Here is a 21,483-nt window from a genome sequence, read left to right as displayed (position 1 = left end):
TCTCCCCCCCCTCTCCCCCCCCCTCCCCCCCCCCCCCCCCCCCCTCTCCCCCCCTCTCTCCCCCTCTCTCTCTCCCTCTCTCCCCTCTCTCTCTCCCCCCTCTCTCTCTCCCCCCTCTCTCCCCCCCTCCAATAAAGGGAAAAAAAGGTGTCTCCCTTTCACAGCGAGAGGGGAGACATACAAAACAACTTGCTGATTTACGGTGTTAAAAGTCTGTCGTGCAGCTTTTTCTCCCTCGAGTGCTTTGCCTGGAGAATCGGCAACAATCTCTCACCTACCAATGCGAGAGGGAAAGAGCACAATTCACTGAGTCCAGTTGATCCCCTGTTCCCGTTGTTCCGTTCTGTCCCACGAAGCTTTAGTTGGTGGCACTGGCTTAGAATCAGACCATCCACAGGGCTGTGAAACCTCAGAGCCCCGAAGACACACTCGTCTTCTAGGCCGCATCCCTGGGTTATTGGAAAGTGGCTGGCTGTGACCGCCAGGAGAGGTCCCGGCACCTGCAAAGAACCAAAGTCTGAGTGTAACTGCAGGTCAGGGTCTTCAATCAAACCCTGTCCACCCTGAAAAGGAAAAGGAGAAGCATGAAAGGTAGAAATTATGTTGGTTTTGTAGATGAACACGAAGGAATCGAAATTTAACACCATCATATCCATCTAAACTAGTCCCGTTTCATTGTACTTGGCCCGTAACCCTTTGAATCTTTTTTATCATGCACCTGTCCCAGTACCTTTTGCCTGTTGTTAACCTACTTACCTCAACCGCTTCCTTTGGCAGCTCCTACCATATCCTGGCCACTCTCTGGGTGAACACGCTGCCTCGTAGGTTCCTATTATATCTCCTCATTCCTCATCTGAAACCTATGCCCTCGAGTTCTTGATTCTCCAACCTTGGGGGAGGGGGGGTGGAAAGAGTCTGGATATTCACCCAATCTATCCTGTCATGATTTCAAAGCATCACTCCTCATTTTCCTATACTCTAGTGCAAAAGTCACAACCAGCTCAACCTCTCTGCATTATTTGGTCCCTTGAGACCCAGCAACCTTCTCCTTAATCTCTTCTGCACTCTCTCCAGCTTTAAGTCATCTTTCCTAAATCAGGGTGGTGAAATTTGAACACAGTATTCCAAATGCAGCCTTCCCAATACTTTTTCAACTGCAAAATAACATCCCAACTTCTATGCTCAATGCCATGACTGATGAAGGCCAGCATGTCAAAAGACTTCTCCACTACCCTGGCTACCGTCCTGCCACATTGAGAACCGTGTACTTGCACTCCTAGCTCTTTCTGTTCTACAACACTCCCGAGCATCTGACATTTCATGTGAAAATTCTGTCCTCATTTGTCTTCCCAAATTGCAACATCCAAGTTAGATTCCGTTTGGCATTCCATAACCCACTGGCTCTGCTGATCAAAATCCTTGTGCAAATCTTCACTGTTGACGACACCACCTATTTTAGCGTCAAGTGCAAATTTTCTAACCGTGCCTTGTAATTTCTCATCCAATCATTAATATAAGATGACAAATAGCAATAGATTTTGAACTAATTCCTGGGGAACGCCACTTAGTCACGGGGCTCACAACATCACCATCTATCTGCTTCCAACCATCAAGCCAATTCTATATCCAATTAGCTAGCTGTCTTTGGATCTCATGTGATCTAACCTCTCATGACAACCTATCATGGAACCATATCAAAGATCTCACTAAAGTCCACATGAACCATGTCTGCTACCCTGCCATCCTCAACCTTTTAATTACTACTTCAAAAATTTCAATCTAATCCATGTTTTCCCACACACAAAGCCACTGTGTCTATCCTTGATTAGCCCCTGTCAGTCCAAATGCATGTACAGGTTTCCCCCGCCATCCGAAGGTAGAGTGTTTCTATGAAATGGTTCGTAAGCCGGAATGTCGTAAAGCGAAGAAACAATTACCATTTATTTATATGGGAAAATTCTGTGAGTGTTCGCAGACCCAAAAATAACCTACCAAATCATGCCAAATAACACACAAAACCTAAAATAATGGTAACATATAGTAAAAGCAGGAATGATATGATAAATGCACAGCCTATGTAAAGTAGAAATACTTTTCCACAATCATTGCCTGAACTGTTCTCCGTAGCGAAAATCACACAAGCGCTCTTAGCAGAAACACGCGCAAGCGCTGTCCAGTAACTTTTAAGCTATGAAGCTGCCAAATCATACCAAATAACACGTAAAAATACATAGCCGATATAAAGTAGAAATAATGTATGTACAGTGTGGTATCACTTACGGGAATCGGGAAGACAGCACAGAGCACAATGATGATGGTGTGTTAGGCTGAGTTGTTGGAGGTTGGGGTGGTGCAGTGGTCCCCACCCTCCAGGTCGCCGACCGATACCGATCTGCGAAGCATGCAGGGGTACATGGTGGCCGGGACGCACCCAGCACATCTTTAAGAAAAAAGCCGAAATAAACATGCTAATTAATTACGTGCCAGGCGGCACCTAATTAATTAGCATGCTTATTTTGGCTTTTTTCTTAAAGATGTGCCGTGTGCCTCCCAGCTACCACTGCATTCTCCGCAAATCGGTATCTGTCCGCGGCCTGGGGGTTGGGGTGGTGGGACACTGGGGTGTCATCTCATTGTCGTCTGTTCCCATGAGGGTAGGCAGGTCATCTTCTTCTATCTCTGCTTGCCTTGATGTCGAAGGTCGAGGTTCGTCGTCTGCTGTGGCTGATGTGGAAGGCTTGCTTGACTGCTTAGCCTCGGGCATTTTTACATCATACAGTTCTTTGTAAGCACTCAAACCATCCTGCAAATATGCCCTAAACTGACGTACCGTTTCAAAATTAAAGTGGTACTTTATCATTACTCATTCGGTTTCGATTGTTATCCTTTTCTCTTCCAGTTGCATCAGCTCTTCATCTATCAGTTCTTGGTCATGGGATGCCAAAACCTCTTCAACATCATCTTCGTCAACTTCCACAAGCCAAACTCACTTTGTCCTTACTTTGTTCACCACGATCAAAACGCCTAATTATGTCTAGTTTTACGCTAAGTGTAACACCCTTACGAGCTCTTTTAGGCTTCTCTGATACCTTAGAACTCATCTTGCTAACGGCTGCTCACAGGCACGTGTCTAAGCAATGCCGGCGAGAATGCCGTTCCGGATCCGGGGGAGAGCGGCTGCTCGCGGCGCGCGCTGCCTTTTATCGCATGTTGATTTTCTCATAACAGTGATAACACCTTCTGTTAGCAAAAACAGGGTACTAATGTAGGTCTTTCGTAACAGTGAGGTTTCGTAAAGCGAACGTTTGAAAAGCAGGGGACACCTGTATATCTTTTCCTCGCATTGTCTTCTAGTAACGTACAGTGCCTACCATAGATGTTGGACTTACTGGTCTATTGTTCCCAGGCTTTTCTTTGCAGTCCTTCTGAAATAAACAGAGAACATGAACAGTGCGCCACAGGAACAGGCCATTCGACTCACAATGTTGTGCTGAACCAGCTACAAAGAAAATCAAAAGCACCCCAGCATTGATCCCTTCTACCTACACCACGTCCATAATCCCTCCATCTCCTCACATCCATGTGCCTGTAATGTATTTGTTTCTGTCTCCATACTGAGTGGTGCATTCCAGGATCCATGACCCTGAGTAAAAACAACTTGCCCCTCACATCCCCCTTGAATTTACCCACCTCTATAGATGCCCTCTGGTTATTAGATATTTCAATCCTGGGAAACAGATATACTCTGTCCACTCTATCTATGCCTGTCATAATCTTATAAACCTCCATCAGATCTCTCCTTAGTCTCCAGTGCTCCAGAAAGGCATATTAGCCACCTTTCAGTCTTCTGACACTTCACTCAGTGGAAATTATAATGCATATACTGTATTTCATCCAGCATTCTTGATATTTCATTTTTAACTTTAATGGTGCTTTTAGGCATACCTGATCAAGCCTTAAGGCTGATTTATACTCATGCATTAAATGTACACTGTAGGTACGGTGTAGCCACAAACCCTATGCAGTATCTACGCCGAACCCTACGCCGTAGCCTAACGTGCACCTCTCCTAAGATGTAACTACGTGTCACGGCGACGCAGACGACAACAACTGTGATTGGTCTACTTGGTAGCATCGCATTTCCTCATACGCTGCAATAGCTTCCCATTAGCCAACTGAAGGGCAGGGAAGGAGCTCTGGCTGCAATGCTTTCCATAAAGCTTTACAGACCTCCGAAATTATGGAGGAACCTGTGCTTGACGCCAGTTTGTAGCTAGCTGCTACAGCCTGTTGACTTCCAGCTGAAGCTAAAACTCGAATGGTGATTGCCATTCTCTGAGTATACTGTGCGTACACTGATGTGAAATAAATGGTTGGAGACGATGAACCAAATCATCAAATCTACCTGCCGACATCTGAAAATATTTGGAATACATTTCCTTGTCCATGGCTCTCAGTGGCCGGACAGGCACAGGAAATTCATCCTCCTTCAGTTTCAGTCGCCATTGTTTGAAGTTTGCGTTTCTTTGTGTTGAGTTTCATCATGAAGAAATTCAACACAGTGGCATAGAAGCCCCACTGCCAACTGGCGCTTTGGCGGTGAATTGCAGACACACCAACACACAAGTATAAATGCTCAAAACGGTGTAGCCCACTTGCGTAAGCTGCAGCGTAAACTAGTACGCACAAGTATAAATCAGCCTTTAGAGATTTACGTAACTTCATACATTTTAAGATGTGATGTATGCGAATGACCTGGAGGAAAATATAGATGGGTAGGCTGGTAAGTTTGCTGATGTTTCGAAGATTGGTGGTGTTGTGGATTACCCAGATGACTAGCAAAGAATACAGTGGATCAGTTGCAGACATGGGCAGAGAAATAGCTTATGGCATTTAATCTGGCCAAATGAGAAGTGTTGCTGCTTGGTAGACCAAATGTAAAGAGGTCCTTATCAGTGGTGCTGAGCAGAGAGATCTTGGGGTCCAAGTTCACAGCTCCCTGAAAGTGACTGCACCGGTTAACATGGTGCTTAAGAAGGCATGTGGTGTGCTTACCTTTATTAGTCGAGGAATTGACTTCTTCAGGAAGTTGTGTTGCAACTTTATAGCACGCTTGTCAGTATTACATACAGTTCTGGTCACCCCATGAAAGACAGAATGTTGAGGCTTTGGAGAAGGTGCAGAAGTGATTTACCAGGGCCCTAGCTGAAAAGGAGGACATGTACTATAATGAGAGGTTGGGCAAACCTGATTTGTTTTCTCTCGAGCTGCAGAGGCTGAGGGGAGATCTAATAGAGGTTTATAGGATTATGAGAGGCATAGGTAGATTAGACAGGCATGATCTTTTTTCCCAAGGTTGAAAGTTCTAATACCAGAGAACATCCATTTACGTTGAGACTTAGTAAATTTAAAAGAGATGTGAGGGGCAATTTTTTTTTTTTTTAAGAAGAGTGATGGGTGTCTAGAATGCACTGCCTGGGGTAATGGTAGATGTAGATATATTAGGGACTTTTAAGAGATATTTAGATAGGCACATGAATGCGAGGAAAATGGAGGGATATGGACATTGTGCAGGCATAAGGGATTAGTTTAATTGGCCATTTGATTACTAATTTATTTGGTACAGCACAACATAGTGGGCAAAAGGTCTGTTCCTGTGCTGTACTGTTCTATGTTCCAGTGCAAAGAGGAAAAATCAGCATGGATGTATGTGGGCAGAAGGACCTAATTTGTGGAGTACAACTCTAAGACTATATTTTCTCATATTTCAGTGTAGCATCTATTGGTGTAGCAAGTGGCCCTTTATTCTGTGGCGTAGTTGGTCATCCTCTACGTCATGAATATACAGGTAAACAGAAAATTCATATAAAATATTATCTAAATGATGTGCATTTTGTTTATACTTTATTTTAAATATTGTAATCCCACATCTATATGTAAAACAGATTATCCTATGTTAAAAAATTAAATTGACTGTATTGCACTAAAATATCCCGTGATTCTATCTGGACATGCATCAGGAAATGTGAATTGAAAAGTATAAATCGAGACAACATTTATTGTATCTTTCTCACTTTGTGTTTATTTACACACACACACACACACACACACACACACACACACACACACACACACACTTGAATTCTGTAAGGGCAAATTTCCTTCATCCTGTTAATGCAGCAGTCACCTGTAGACTCGTTCTCTGCTCTGGGCACAGGAGTGGCAGATAGGATTTGCTCTAGAGAAGTGTGAGTTAATGCATGTGGGGAAGGCAAACAATGCAAAGGAATACATGATAAATGATACATGTTGCACGCCACAGACCCCGAAGCGACATTAGGTTGTGTAGATGGATAGAGAGTTTAAAAGAAGCGAACGGGGTCAGTCAGCACATTTTGTGTGCCACAGTCTTCAAGGAGACATTGGATTGCATGTGATTAGGTACTTGAAAAGGTCTACAAACGTGTAATAAGAAGAAGTTAGGTGTGAGTGGGCCAGTGTTAGAGTGGGGAGTTGAGGCTTCGGCAAGGAGAGACAAAAGCCATAGGTAGTTTTTCTTTGTTATTTATTCTTTGTTTCTTATTGAACATTTATAGAAGTGGAAATGCCAAGCAAGGTAGTGGACTGCTCCTCTTGTGCAGTGCGGGAAGGCAGGGAAACTTCCTTGTCTTCTACACCTGCACAAAGTGGAGCCAGCTGCAGCTTCGAACAAACTGTGTTAATAAGTTGGAGCTGGAACTGGATGAACTTCAGACCATTTGGAAGGCTTAGGGCTTGATGGACAGGACATACAGGGAGGTAATCACACCCAAGGTGCTGGACGCCGGTAACTGGGTGACTGTCAGGAAGGGGAAAGGGAATAGGCAGTCAGTGCAAAGTACCTCTGTGTCTATTCCCCTCAACAATGGATATGCTGCATTGGATACTGTCGGGGGGAGGGAGGAGGAGGGTGGAATGCCCCAGCAGAGGAAAGCCACAGTGGTCAAATCTTTGGCAATAAGTCAAGCTCTGGCTCAGAGGAGAAGGGAGAAGAAGAGGTGGGCTGTAGTGATCGGGGATTCCATTGGTTAGGGGCACAGAAAGGAAGCTGTTTGGATGACAATGAGATTCCCAGGTCGTATGCTGCCTCCCGTGTGCCAGGGTAGGGGACATCTCAGATTGAGTCCACGGCATTCTTAGCGACGCACGCAAAATGCTGGAGGAACTCTGCAGACCAGGCATCATCTATGGAAAAAAGTAAACAGTTGATATTTCATGCTGAAACCCTTCATCAGGAGAAGGAATATTATGTTGAGGTATATAGAGGTATACAAAATTATGAGGGATATAGGTAGGGTAAATGCAAGCAGGCTTTTTCCACAGGTTGAGTGGAACTACAACCAGACGTCATGGGTTAAGGGTGAAAAGTGAATGTTTAAGGGGAACATGAGAGGGAACCTCTTTTTTCAGAGGGTGGTTAGAGTGTGGGACAAGCTGCCAATGCAAGTGGTGGATGCAGGGTCGATTTCAACATTTAAGAGAAATTTGGATAGGTACCTGGATGAAAGGGGATGAGGGGCTATAGTCCGGGTGCAGGATGATGGAATTAGTAAGGTTAATGATTCAGCACATACTAAATGGGCCAAAGGGCTTGTTTCTGCGCTGTACTGCTAAATGTTTGTATGACTATGATACAGTGTTGATATAGTGAAATACAGCAGGATAAAGATGTCTACAGTGTATGCCAAGAGTACGTGTTCTTCCAATTCGTACTCACGGACACTAATATTGTACATAAAGGAACAGCACAGACATTCTATTAAATTTTGTATTATATGAGTGGTCTGCAGCCTAGACAAGAGAAAGAGGAGCACGTTGTTTCTAGTGCAGAGGATGAGGTCTTGCAGATTTTGCTAAGGAGGACTTGGATAACATTAAACTGGTGTATTGTCATGTGCTAAAATTTCATGCCATCCATACAGGCCATTTCATCAGATCAGTGCATTGAGATTGTACAAGGGAAAACAATAAAAGAATTCATTACAGCTTTGTATGGCAAATGCTGTGCACGAGACCACAAGGAAATGCAGAGAGTTGTGGATGCTATTCAGCAAATCATGAGAACTAACCACCTCTATGGGCCCGTCTATTCTTCACACTGTCTAGGTAAAGCAGCCAGTATAATCACGGACAACACACAGAAAACTCTGGAGGAACTTATCACAATCTTCCCTGGGGTGACGTGGTGAAGTGAACTCTATTAATGGCATGCAAAACTAAGTTCTTCACTGTGCTTTGGTATGTGCAACACTTAAAATTTGATTTATCAATTTACCGATTTGTATCTCTTTTCATGAAAAAGTTATTGGTCGGAAAGTAAATCTCGCAGCGCGACTGATGATGACGTATCCTGGCGTGGTTTCCTGTGATGAGGAGACACATTATCATGCAAAGCTGCCATCTTCCTACTTTATTGAACTTCCCAAGCAAGCTATGAAAGGTGTGGCAAATCCAGGGACTGTTTACCAGTACCTGTCCAAGAAACATCAAAAGTAAGTAGTAATTTCTGGCCGCGCACCTACGCTCCATCTGCCAGGAAAAGCGGGATCTTCTGGCCACCAATTCTACTTCCCATTCCCATTCTGACGTATCAGTCCATGGCCTCCTCTACTGCCACAATGAGGCCACATTCAGGTTGGAGGAAAAACACCTGATTCCGTCTGGGCAAGATGGCAAAAACATCGATTTCTTGAACTTCCAGTAATTGCCCCTCCCCCTTCACAATTCCCATTCCCATTTCCCTCTCACCTCATCTCCATTCCTGTCCTCACCTCCCTCTGGTGTTCCTCCCCTTTCCCTTTCTTCCAAGGTCTTCTGTCCTTTCCTATCAGATATCCCCTTCCACAGCCCTTTATCTCTTTTGTCTATCAGTTTTCCAACCCGTTACTTCATCCACTCCCTCTCCCGGTTTCGCCTATCACCTAACACGTACTTCTTTCTCCCCTCCCCCCACCTTCTTGATCTAAATTCTCACATTTTTTTCCAGCCCTGATGAGGGGTCTTGGCTTGAAACAGCGATTGTTTACTCTTTTCCATAGATGCAGCCTTGCCCGCTGAGTTCCTCCAGCATTTTGTGTTTTGTGTGTGTTGCTAATAATTTCTGGATTTAATTATGAAGTTCATTAGTCAAAGGTTAAAAAGAAATCTTCTTGTCTTGAGAACTGGAATATGCATCTTGCTCAGCTGCTCAACCCTTTTGACTTTGTGTTTTATATTGTGTTTTTACTCTCATTTTTGCCATTTGTGTGATTTGGTTTTTTTGCACATGGGGTGGGGTGTTGGTGATTGATGTTTTCCTTTGCATGGGTTCCATGGTTTCCTTTGTTTGATGCCTAGCTGTGGGAAGATTCAGGGTTGTATGCTACAGACGAGGGGCGATTGATAAGTTTATGGCCTAATGTAGAAGGAGTCAATTTTAAAACACCTAGCACATTTATTTTTCAATATAGTCCCCTCCTACATTTACGCACCTAGTCCAGTGGTCGTGGAGCATACGGATCTTGGACCTCCAGAAAGTGTCCACAGCAGGGGTGATTGATAAGTTCATGGCCTAAGGTAGAAGGAGATGAATTATACACCTCTCGTTATATGCACGTACAGTTCAACTCTTTGAGTGAATATGCAGAAAGTTTGAAGTTAATAACTCATCTCCTTCTACCTTAGGCCACGAATTTATCAATCATCCCTCATGCGTTACTTTCTGCATAATCACTCAAAGAGTTGACCTGCATGTGCATATAATGAGAGCTGTATAACTCACCTCCTTCTACCTTAGGCCACAAACTTATCAATCACCCCTGCTGTGGACACTTTCTGGAGGTCCAAGATCCGTATGCTCCACGACCACTGGACTAAGTGTGTAAATGTTGGAGGGGACTATGTTGAAAAATAAATGTGCTAAGTTTTCTAAAATTGACTCCTACCTTAGGCCACAAACTTATCATCACCCCTCGTACATACATGATAGTAAATGTACTTTGAACTTTGAACCCACTGATTCCCTCCGGCAGACTGCTGTTCCATATTACAACATCTGTAGTCTCTTTTGTCTCCAGCAGCTTGCTTTGTTTCCCCCATCTTCCCACAAGAAATACAATATGACATTTACACAAATTTGTACTGCTAAACCCCTAGAAAATCATTGCTATGTAAGATAAAAAGATCAATAATTTCAATGGATAAGTTTTGCTGAAGATTTACAGAAACTATACAGGTGTCCCCCGCTTTTCGAACGTTTGCTTTACAAAACCTCACTGTTATGAAAGACCTACGTTAGTACCCTGTTTTCGCTTTCAGAAGGTGTTTTCACTGTTACGAAAAAAATCAGTGCGTGATAAAAGGCAGCGCGCGCCCCGAGCAGCCGCTCTCCCCGGATTCGGAACGGCATTGCTTTAACACGTGCCTGTGAGCAGCCGTTTGCAAGATGAGTTCTATGATATCGGAAAAGTCTCAAAGAGCTCGTAAGGGTGTTACACTTAGCGTAAAACTAGACATAATTAAGCGTTACGATCGTGGTGAATGAAGTAAGGACAAAGTGAGTTTGGCTTGTGGAAGCTGACGAACATGATGTTGAAGAGGTTTTGGCATCCCATGATCAAGAACTGACAGATGAAGAGCTGATGCAATTGGAAGAGAAAAGGATAACAATCGAAACCGATTGAGTAATGATAAAGTACGACTTTAATTTTGAAAGGGTACGTCGGTTTAGGGGATATTTGCAGGATGGTTTGAGTCCTTACAAAGAACTGTGTGATAGAAAAATGCGCGAGGCTCAGCAGTCAAGCAAGCCTTCCACATCAGCCACAGCAGACGACGAACCTCGGCCTTCGACATCGAGGCGGGCAGTCATAGGAGAAGATGAGCTGCCTGCTCTAATGGAAACAGGCGACGAGATGTCACCCCAGTGTCCCACCACCCCAACTCCCAGGCCACGGACAGATACTGATTCGCGGAGAATGGAACGGTAGCCAGGAGGCACACAGCACATCTTTAAGAAAAAAGCCGAAACAATCATGCTAATTAATTAGGTGCCACCGACACGTAATTGTCGGCCCAGATGAGAGATGACGCAATCGGAAATCGGCACTGATCTGGGCCGACAATTGCGTGTCGGGCGGCACCTAATTAATTAGCATGATTGTTTCGGCTTTTTTCTTAAAGATGTGTTGTGTGCCTCCCGGCTACCGCTGCACCCCTGCATGCTTCGCAGTTCGGTATCGGTCGGCGGCCCGGAGGATGGGGGCCATTGCACCACCCCAACCTCCGACAACTCAGTCTAACACACCACCATCAGTATGCTCAGCGCTGTCTTCCCGATTCTGGTAAGTGATACTACACTGTTTCATTATTTCTACTTTATATAGGCTGTGTATTTTTACGTGTTACATAGTATGACTTGGCAGCTTCACTACTGGAGAGCGCTTGCACTGTGTTTTTGCCAACAGCGCTTCCGTGAGATTTTCTGCCGATGGCCCTTGTGTGAGATTTTTGCTACGGAGAACAGTTCAGTAATGATTGTGGAAAAGTATTTCTACTTTATATAGGCTGTGTATTTATCATATCATTCCTGCTTTTAACTATATGTTACTGTTATTTTAGGTTTTATGTGTTATTTGGCATGATCTGGTAGGTTATTTTTGGGTCTGCAAACGCTCACAAAATTTTCCCATATAAATTAATGGTAATTGCTTCTTCACTTTACGACATTTCGGTTTACGAACCGTTACATAGGAACGCTCTACCTTCGGATGGTGGGGGAAACCTGTAATAAGCCTGTTCTAAATTACTCAGTAGCAAACCGTGCACAAATTTAATGATCTATTTGACCGTGAGTTCAGCTGTGAATCTCTAAATATCTGTAATCTCCACCTTTCATTGAGGTGACCTCCCCAGCTGGGTGGCCTTTCATTGATTCTATTATGGTTATTATTCTATAGATTTATTGAGTATGCCCACAAGGAAATGAATCTCTGGGTTGTATATGATGACATATATGTACTTTGATAATAAATGTACTTAGAACTTTTTTGTCCTTTCCTATTTTCTGTCTTAGGTACACATGCTGCCAGATGCAACATCCAAGCATTTGCTCTCTCTTGATTTAACACTTTCTCTTAGTTATACTGCACATGTCTTAATTCAAACTCATCACTCCAAATCTACATTGGCTTGTGATTTCCCAATGCTTTGATTGTAAAATTTTCATCACCCTTGGCTGTGTGTTTCCCATATCTTTGTAGTTTCTGCTAATCCTAGGATTATTTGAAAGCATTGGACTCCTCTACTTTGTGCTTGTGTATCTGTCAATTCCTTCTGTTTACATTGACCACTATATCATTTAGTTTATGACTGTGCCATTTCTTCCACATCAATTCCCCAGCACATTCCCCTTATTACTCGCGAGGTACTTAATGCCCTTTTGGGTGTTATTATTGTATTTACCCTTAATAGCTTTGAAAAATAATACTTCTGTCTTTTCTGCTCTATGCAAAGCAATCCAAGAAGTACAATGATACTACAGATACTGCAGCTGCCAAGGAGCACCAATGAGCCAGGACAAATACTGTTTCTCCGTGCTGTCTGAGTGGAATTTAGACCATAAGATATAAGAGCAGAATTAGGCCATTTGACCCGTCAAGTCTGCTCTGCCATTTCATTATGGCTGATCCATTCTCCTCTCAGCCCCAGTCTCCTGACTTTTCCTCGTATCTGTTCATGCCCTGACTAATCAAGAACCTTTTAACCTCTGCCTTAAGTATATGCAATGACTTGGCCTCCACAGCCGCCCTTGGCAACTAATTCCACAGATTCACCACCCTGTGGCAAAAGAAATTCCTCCTCATCCCCGTTCTAAACGGACATCCTCTTGAACCTTCTCCTGTGACCATGGAGGTTTCCTCTGTGTCTTCAACTTCCTTCCCACATTCCAAAGAGGTGAAAATTGAGGCTAATTGGCAACTGAAATCAAAATGATTTGTCACTGCATTCATGATAAAAAGAGATTACCGGTGGTAAGATTAGGGGTTAAGAGAAAAAAAAGCAGCAAAGCAGAAGCTAGAAATTCTTTTGGCAGTTCCTGGCCTACAATGCTTGAGAGTCCACCCCTATAATGTATTGCTGGAGTGTTGTGTGCAGGCGTCAGTGGAGTTGGAGAACCTAAAATAGCATTGGAAAAAATCTTTCAGTATTAGAAATGTTATTTTGTTATAATTATATGATAATGGCTGACTACTTGTTCATAGTGTAGACAGTGCTTTGTTCTGAAACCATATTTTGACTCAAAAGAAAAAATGATTAAAATTAACCCCTGTAATAATGTATAAAGTGGCCTAATAAGATGTGGTGTTGGACCAGAAATTTAGTGGTTGAGAGTAAGACTCTACCTAACGACTCAATAATGAAATAAGTATGAGGATGTGTGTACTTAGAGCAGACAATACTGTTTTAGTGTTGTCACAGGTAATAGAATTCCCCAGTCCAGCTGAGGTGCCCACCCACTTCCACAACCTCACCCAGTCAGTACTGTTTAATTCTGAAAATATGTCATGCCCCAGTCATTGTGCCCAGTGTCTCTCACACTTCATCACCCTTCTCATGCACAACTTGGCATACACTGGAAGTTGTGGGCATGCATGGTAGTCATATCCTGGTATGATTCCTCTGCAATGATATGATCTGCAATTCTTTCTCAATGTTTTAGAAGTTATCCTCCCTCACAGAGGGAAGATGATGTCCTCCTTCCTCTCCATAAGGCCATCACAGAACTGAGTTCACTTGCTCAGCCTTTTTTTTGAATATACGAGTTTGTTTGTTTATCTGGGGCCAGATACGCCTCTCTTTTAATACCTGCTGACTGATTAGTGGGTGGCAGGGTGGAGATGCATCTCTACCAAAGGAGGTGTAAGGTGCTCCTTCCCTCCACTAGCCTTCAGGTCACCTTTGAGCAAGGTGTAGCATCTGCTTAGTCCTCCCCCTCCCCCCTCCCCAATCAGGGTCACGTGAAGCCATGGGAGCTGGTGGTGGATGGTTGTATGAGCAACAGATGCAGATCACAAGTCCTGGTTATGCGACCACTGACATCAGGCAGACAATCTCTGAAGAGGGCTTGGGGTCACACATCTTGTAAAGACACTGCCCAGAAGAAGGCAATGGCAAACCACTTCTGTAGAAAATTTTGCCAAGAACAACCATTGCTTATATAATACGATCATGGCGCATAATGGTGATGACTGATAAGGCACTTGGATGCAAGTCATGCTACATCCACCAGGTTGACATGCAGCACTTGTAAAAGCTCAGTTGCCCACTTGTACTTTTGTTATAAAGCAGTATCATCTGCTGCCAGCGCAAAAGTAGTCTTAAAGCAGAACATAGGTAATGTTTCAAACACTGCTCCAATTTTAGCACTCGAAATATCCAACTACTTACAGGGACAGAGCATTGACCTGACGCATTAACACACTCCCTTTCTCCATTGTTACTGCCTGGCCTGTTCAGTACTTCTAACATTCTCTATGTTATCACAGAAAAGTTGTGTAGCTTTAGTCAATACTAACAGACTGCGCAATATGTAGAGCTAGTATGCCGAAGATGTTTGCACAGTACTGCAGTAATTTTATGTATTGCATTGTACTGCTGCCACAAAACAAACAAAATTTAATGACAAGCAACATACATCAAAGTTGCTGGTGAACGCAGCAGGCCAAGCAGCATCTATAGGAAGAGGCGCAGTCGACGTTTCAGGCCGAGACCCTTCGTCAGGACTAACTGAAGGAAGAGTGAGTAAGGGATTTGAAAGCTGGAGGGGGAGGGGGAGATGCAAAATGATAGGAGAAGACGGGAGGGGGAGGGATGGAGCCGAGAGCTGGACAGGTGATAGGCAAAAGGGGATACAAGAGGATCATGGGACAGGAGGTCCGGGAAGAAAGACAAGGTGTGGGGGGGGGTGACCCAGAGGATGGGCAAGAGGTATATTCAGAGGGACAGAGGGAGAAAAAGGAGAGTGAGAGAAAGAATGTGTGCATAAAAATGAGTAACAGATGGGGTACGAGGGGGAGGTGGGGCCTTAGCGGAAGTTAGAGAAGTCAATTTTCATGCCATCAGGTTGGAGGCTACCCAGACGGAATATAAGGTGTTGTTCCTCCAACCTGAGTGTGGCTTCATCTTTACAGTAGAGGAGGCCGTGGATAGACATGTCAGAATGGGAATGGGATGTGGAATTAAAATAATGTGTGGCCACTGGGAGATCCTGCTTTCTCTGGCGGACAGAGCGTAGATGTTCAGCAAAGCGGTCTCCCAGTCTGCGTCGGGTCTCACCAATATATAAAAGGCCACATCGGGAGCACCGGACGCAGTATATCACCCCAGCCGTCTCACAGGTGAAGTGTTGCCTCACCTGGAAGGACTGTTTGGGGCCCTGAATGGTGGTAAGGGAGGAAGTGTAAGGGCATGTGTAGCACTTGTTCCGCTTACAAGGATAAGTGCCAGGAGGGAGATCAGTGGAGAGGAATGGGGGGGACGAATGGACTAGGGAGTTGTATAGGGAGCGATCCCTGCGGAATGCAGAGAGAAGGGGGAAGGGAAAGATGTGCTTAGTGGTGGGATCCCGTTGGAGGTGGCGGAAGTTACGGAGAATAATATGTTGGACCCGGAGGCTGGTGGGGTGGTAGGTGAGGACCAGGGGAACCCTATTCCTAGTGGGGTGGTGGGAGGATGGAGTGAGAGCAGATGTACGTGAAATGGGGGAGATGCGTTTAAGAGCAGAGTTGATAGTGGAGGAAGGGAAGCCCCTTTCTTTAAAAAATGAAGACATCTCCCTCGTCCTAGAATGAAAAGCCTCATCCTGAGAGCAGATGCGGCGGAGACGGAGGAATTGCGAGAAGGGGATGGCGTTTTTGCAAGAGACAGGGTGAGAAGAGGAATAGTCCAGATAGCTGTGAGAGTCAGTAGGCTTATAGTAGACATCAGTGGATAAGCTGTCTCCAGAGACAGAGACAGAAAGATCTAGAAAGGGGAGGGAGGTGTCGGAAATGGACCAGGTAAACTTGAGGGCAGGGTGAAAGTTGGAGGCAAAGTTAATAAAGTCAACGAGTTCTGCATGCGTGCAGGAAGCAGCGCCAATGCAGTCGTCGATGTAGCGAAGGAAAAGTGGGGGACAGATACCAGAATAGGCACGGAACATAGATTGTTCCACAAACCCAACAAAAAGGCAGGCATAGCTAGGACCCATACGGGTGCCCATAGCTACACCTTTAGTTTGGAGGAAATGGGAGGAGCAAAAGGAGAAATTATTAAGAGTAAGGACTAATTCCGCTAGACGGAGCAGAGTGGTGGTAGAGGGGAACTGATTAGGTCTGGAATCCAAAAAGAAGCGTAGAGCTTTGAGACCTTCCTGATGGGGGGATGGAAGTATATAAGGACTGGACATCCAACATTCCCATTCTGACATGTCTATCCACGGCCTCCTCTACTGTAAAGATGAAGCCACACTCAGGTTGGAGGAACAACACCTTATATTCCGTCTGGGTAGCCTCCAACCTGATGGCATGAACATTGACTTCTCTAACTTCCGCTAAGGCCCCACCTCCCCCTCGTACCCCATCTGTTAAACATTTTTATGCACACATTCTTTCTCTCACTCTCCTTTTTCTCCCTCTGTCCCTCTGAATATACCTCTTGCCCATCCTCTGGGTCACCCCCCCCCTTGTCTTTCTTCCCGGACCTCCTGTCCCATGATCCTCTTGTATCCCCTGTTGCCTATCACGTGTCCAGCTCTCGGCTCTATCCCTCCCCCTCCTGTCTTCTCCTATCATTTTGCATCTCCCCCTCCCCCTCCAGCTTTCAAATCCCTTACTCACTCTTCCTTCAGTTAGTCCTGACGAAGGGTCTCGGCCTGAAACTTCGACTGCGCCTCTTCCTATAGATGCTGCCTGGCCTGCTGCGTTCACCAGCAACTTTGATGTATGTTGCTTGAATTTCCAGCATCTGCAGAATTCCTGTTGTTTGCGTTTAAAATTTAATGACATATGAGTGATGATAAACCTGACTCTGATATGGGTCTCTATTGTGGATTGAGAGTGGGAAGGGGGCAGAGACAGGGGAATCATAGTTGGGAAAAGCGGAAGGGAGACGGGAGGGAGTGGGAAGCACCAGAGACACATTCTGTATTCATCAATAAACCAATAACTTGGAATCAAGTGACCTTACCTTGTGTCTTCGGGCTGGGTGTGCCTGTACCTGCACCACCTCCCTAGCTCTGAAACTCCTTCTCTGCCACCTGTCCTGCACCGCTCCTGTGGCGCTCCATCCTCGCAATTCCCAGCATCCTTTACAAACTTGTTCACCGCTCCATATTGATAAATACAGTACTGTGCAAAAGTCTTAGACACCTTAACGATATATATGTGTCTCACATATTGCACAGTACTGTAGCTCAGGGTTTGATTGTACCTCTAAATTGGATCAACTAATATAAGAACTGAAATGAAACTTCCGTTAGTACTAGTGCTGATTCTGTTGTGGCCTTCTTGTGCTTCCTCAAAGTACTTATGACTTTGAAATGATCTGCAAAGCTAAGTCTTTCACTGTATGTGACAGTAGTAAACCAATAACATGGCTTACTTATAAAGTCCAATTAACCATTTTGATCTTGTTATGTATTTTCTTCAGAATACTTGGGAAGCCTCGAATTTCTGTTGAAAAAGATGATGATTATCCTCTTTTGGGTGAGTTTATGTTAAATTGGAGCACAAGGGAAATATTAGAGGCAATTAATTGTATTTAAAAATATTGACCTTCAGGAAAATGCTAATTATTCGCCTGCTGTTTCTTTATTCCTGCTGGCTTCAGTTTGTTGATGATTGAGTCACTGGGCCTCATTCTCCCACTCTGTTACCTGGGCTTCACTCTTTTGCTGCTTTATTCATGGAGGCTCACTCTCCTCTGTAATTATTTACTCCCATCTCACTCTGGAACTTTTTTTTTATTACTCTTAGGTCTGTCAGACTCTGAATTATTGACCAGACCTTGCTTTTTTTCTGGAAATAATTTGGAAAACGTGTAGCTCGGGTGGTTACTGGTTGGGTGAGTTGTTATCCGATCTTGACAATTTACATGCAAATTTCTCTTAGTAAATTGTCAAGATTGAAGAACAACTCAGCCCAACCATTGCATTCTCTCCTTATTCACATATTTTTCTTCACGTATTTCCAACTTCAAGCATAATTTAGATAAGACTTGAGGATATTTTGACTTGACTGAAGAATAAATCTTGTTGTGACTTTGACTGAGACACATGGAGATTGGAGCTCAGTAATCAATCTTTATTCAGCATGACAAGCAGGCATCCTGTAAGAATTTCTCTTGTATGAATTCCAGAAGAATCTCATTCAATGCAATTTCAATTCATAGTAATTAAGGACTAAGATGACAACAGGTGATTAAATACAGTTTCAACTTCAATATAAACAGAAAATGCTGGAAATACTCTGCAGGTTTGACCGGTCATGGCATCCACACTGGGCTTTGACGCGAGCAGTCCCAGGTTGAAATCTTTCTCACTTTCCATCCGTGCTGGGTTGAGCATCAAGCTAGAAACTCAGCCATGTAAAAAAAAAACAGACAAATCCTAAAGAAATGGCAAGGTTGCCACCCAGGTGCGGAGAGGAACAACAACAAATACTCTGTAGGTTAGGCCATACCTGGGGGAAGAGAAGGAGGCAAAATTTCAGGTCAACGACTCTTCGTCAGAAAGGAGTTAGAGTTCTGATGAAAACCTCCGAAGTGAAGTGTTGACTCTGTTTCTCTTCCCACAACTCAACTGCCAAGCACAGCTTCGACCATGCAGATACCCGTGGATGGTGTGAAGGTTTCTGAGCATAAAACACTCAAAATATAGTTCTGTATTACTGTATTGAGTGACGGCTTGCTGGATGTACAAGCACCTCAAATACTGATTGACAGGACTGCTTTAATTGACAGGATGGTCGCTTAATCTCTATACTGATCTCATCCAAGGAGCTTCATTGTAGGCCAATTAACATAAATGTTCATGTGTTCTTTTGCCCTGAGTAATTTTAAATGGCGCTGATAGAAAGGTTGTGAGTGGTGGTAAAAATCTTCTGAGGTGTATATATTTCAATGCTAGGAGTATTGCAGGGAAGGCGGATGAGTTGAGGGTGTGGATTGACACGTGGAATTATAAGGTTGTAGCAATTAGTGAAACTTGGCTACAGGAGGGGCAGGACTGGCAGCTTAATAGTCCAGGGTTCCGATGTTTCAGATGTGATCGAGGCAGAGGAATGAAAGGTGGGGGAGTAGCATTGCTTGTTAGGGAAAATATTACAGCAGTGGTCAGGCAGGACAGATTAGAGGGCTTGTCTACTGAGTCCTTATGGGTGGAGCTGAGAAACAGGAAAGGTATGGCCACATTAGTGGGATTGTATTACAGACCACCCAATAGTCAACGAGACTTGGAAGAGCAAATCTGCAGAGAGATAGCAGGCAACTGCAGGAAACATAAAGTTGTGGTGGTAGGGGATTTTAATTTTCCATACATTGATTGGGACTCCCATACTGTTAGGGGTCTAGATGGTTTAGAGTTTGTAAAATGTGTTCAGGGAAGTTTTCTAAATCAGTATATAGAGGGACCAACTAGAGGGGATGCAATATTGGATCTCCTGTTAGGAAACGAATTAGGGCAAGTGACGGAAGTCTGTGTAGGGGAGCACTTTGGTTCCAGTGATCATAACACCATTAGTTTCAATTTGATCATGGACAAGGATAGATCTGGTCCTCGGGTTGAGGTTCTGAACTGGAAGAAGGCCAAATTTGAAGAAATGGGAAAGGATCTAAAAAGCGTGGATTGGGACAGGTTGTTCTCTGGCAAAGATGTGATTGGTAGGTGGGAAGCCTTCAAAGGGGAAATTTTGAGAGTGCAGAATTTGTATGTTCCTGTCAGGATTAAAGGCAAATTGAATAGGAATAAGGAACCTTGGTTCTCAAGGGATATTGCAACTCTGATAAAGAAGAAGGAGTTGTATGAAATGTATAGGAAACAGGGGGTAAATCAGGTGCTTGAGGAGTATAAGAAGTGCAAGAAAATACTTAAGAAAGAAATCAGGAGGGCAAAAAGAAGACATGAGGTTGCCTTGGCAGTCAAAGTGAAGGATAATCCAAAGAGCTTTTACAAGTATATTAAGAGCAAAAGGATTGTAAGGGATAAAATTGGTCCTCTTGAAGATCAAAGTGGTCGGCTTTGTGCGGAACCAAAGGAAATGGGGGAGATCTTAAATAGGTTTTTTGCGTCTGTATTTACTAAGGAAGCTGGCATGAAATCTATGGAATTGAGGGAATCAAGTAGTGAGACCATGCAAACTGTACAGATTGAAAAGGAGGAGGTGCTTGCTGTCTTGAGGAAGATTAAAGTGGATAAATCCCCGGGACCTGACAGAGTGTTCCCTCGGACCTTGAAGGAGACTAGTGTTGAAATTGCGGGGGCCCTGGCAGAAATATTTAAAATGTCGCTGTCTACGGGTGAAGTGCTGGAGGATTGGAGAGTGGCTCATGTTGTTCTGTTGTTTAAAAGAGGATCGAAAAGTAATCCAGGAAATTATAGGCCGGTGAGTTTAACGTCAGTAGTAGGTAAGTTATTGGAAGGAGTACTAAGAGACAGAATCTACAAGCATTTGGATAGACAGGGGCTTATTAGGGAGAGTCAACATGGCTTTGTGCGTGGTAGGTCATGTTTGACCAATCTGTTGGAGTTTTTCGAGGAGGTTACCAGGAAAGTGGATGAAGGGAAGGCAGTGGATATTGTCTACATGCACTTCAGTAAGGCCTTTGACAAGGTCCCGCATGGGAGGTTAGTTAGGAAAATTCTGTCGCTAGGAGAGGTAAATTGGATTAGACATTGGCTCGATGGAAGAAGCCAGAGACTGGTGGTTGAGAATTGCTTCTCTGAGTGGAGGCCTGTGACTAGTGATGTGCCACAGGGATCAGTGCTGGGTCCATTGTTATTTGTCATCTATATCAATGATCTGGATGATAATGTGGTAAATTGGATCAGCAAGTTTGCTGATGATACAAAGATTGGAGGTGTATTAGACAGTGAGGAAGGTTTTCAGAGCCTGCAGAGGGACTTGGACCATCTGGAAAAATGGGCTGAAAAATGGCAGATGGAGTTTAATACTGACAAGTGTGAGGTATTGCACGTTGGAAGGACAAACCAATGTAGAACATACAGGGTTAATGGTAAGGCACTGAGGAGTGCAGTGGAACAGGGGGATCTGGGAATACACATACAAAATTCCCTAAAAGTGTCGTCACAGGTAGATAGGGTCATAAAGAGAGCTTTTGGTACATTGGCCTTTATTAATCAAAGTATTGAGTATAAGAGCTGGAATGTTATGATGAGGTTGTATAAGGCATTGGTGAGGCCGAATCTGG

General features: G+C 44.0%; 1 protein-coding gene across 1 annotated transcript in view; it reads left to right on the top strand.

Moving 5' to 3' along the window:
- Positions 1–21,483, top strand: part of LOC134348797 (adenylate cyclase type 10-like) — a 140,599-nt gene that overhangs the window by 26,586 nt on the left and 92,530 nt on the right. The window contains exons 10-12 of the mRNA XM_063052600.1: positions 5,772–5,848; positions 8,342–8,531; positions 17,707–17,762. Coding sequence (XP_062908670.1) covers positions 5,772–5,848; positions 8,342–8,531; positions 17,707–17,762 — 323 coding nt within the window. The remainder of the gene's footprint in view (positions 1–5,771; positions 5,849–8,341; positions 8,532–17,706; positions 17,763–21,483) is intronic.

The sequence above is a fragment of the Mobula hypostoma genome, chromosome 6, assembly GCF_963921235.1.
Source record: "Mobula hypostoma chromosome 6, sMobHyp1.1, whole genome shotgun sequence".
In the NCBI taxonomy this organism is placed as follows: domain Eukaryota; kingdom Metazoa; phylum Chordata; class Chondrichthyes; order Myliobatiformes; family Myliobatidae; genus Mobula; species Mobula hypostoma.
Note: the sequence above shows the minus strand (reverse complement) of the source record. Positions and strands in the feature narration are given on the sequence as shown.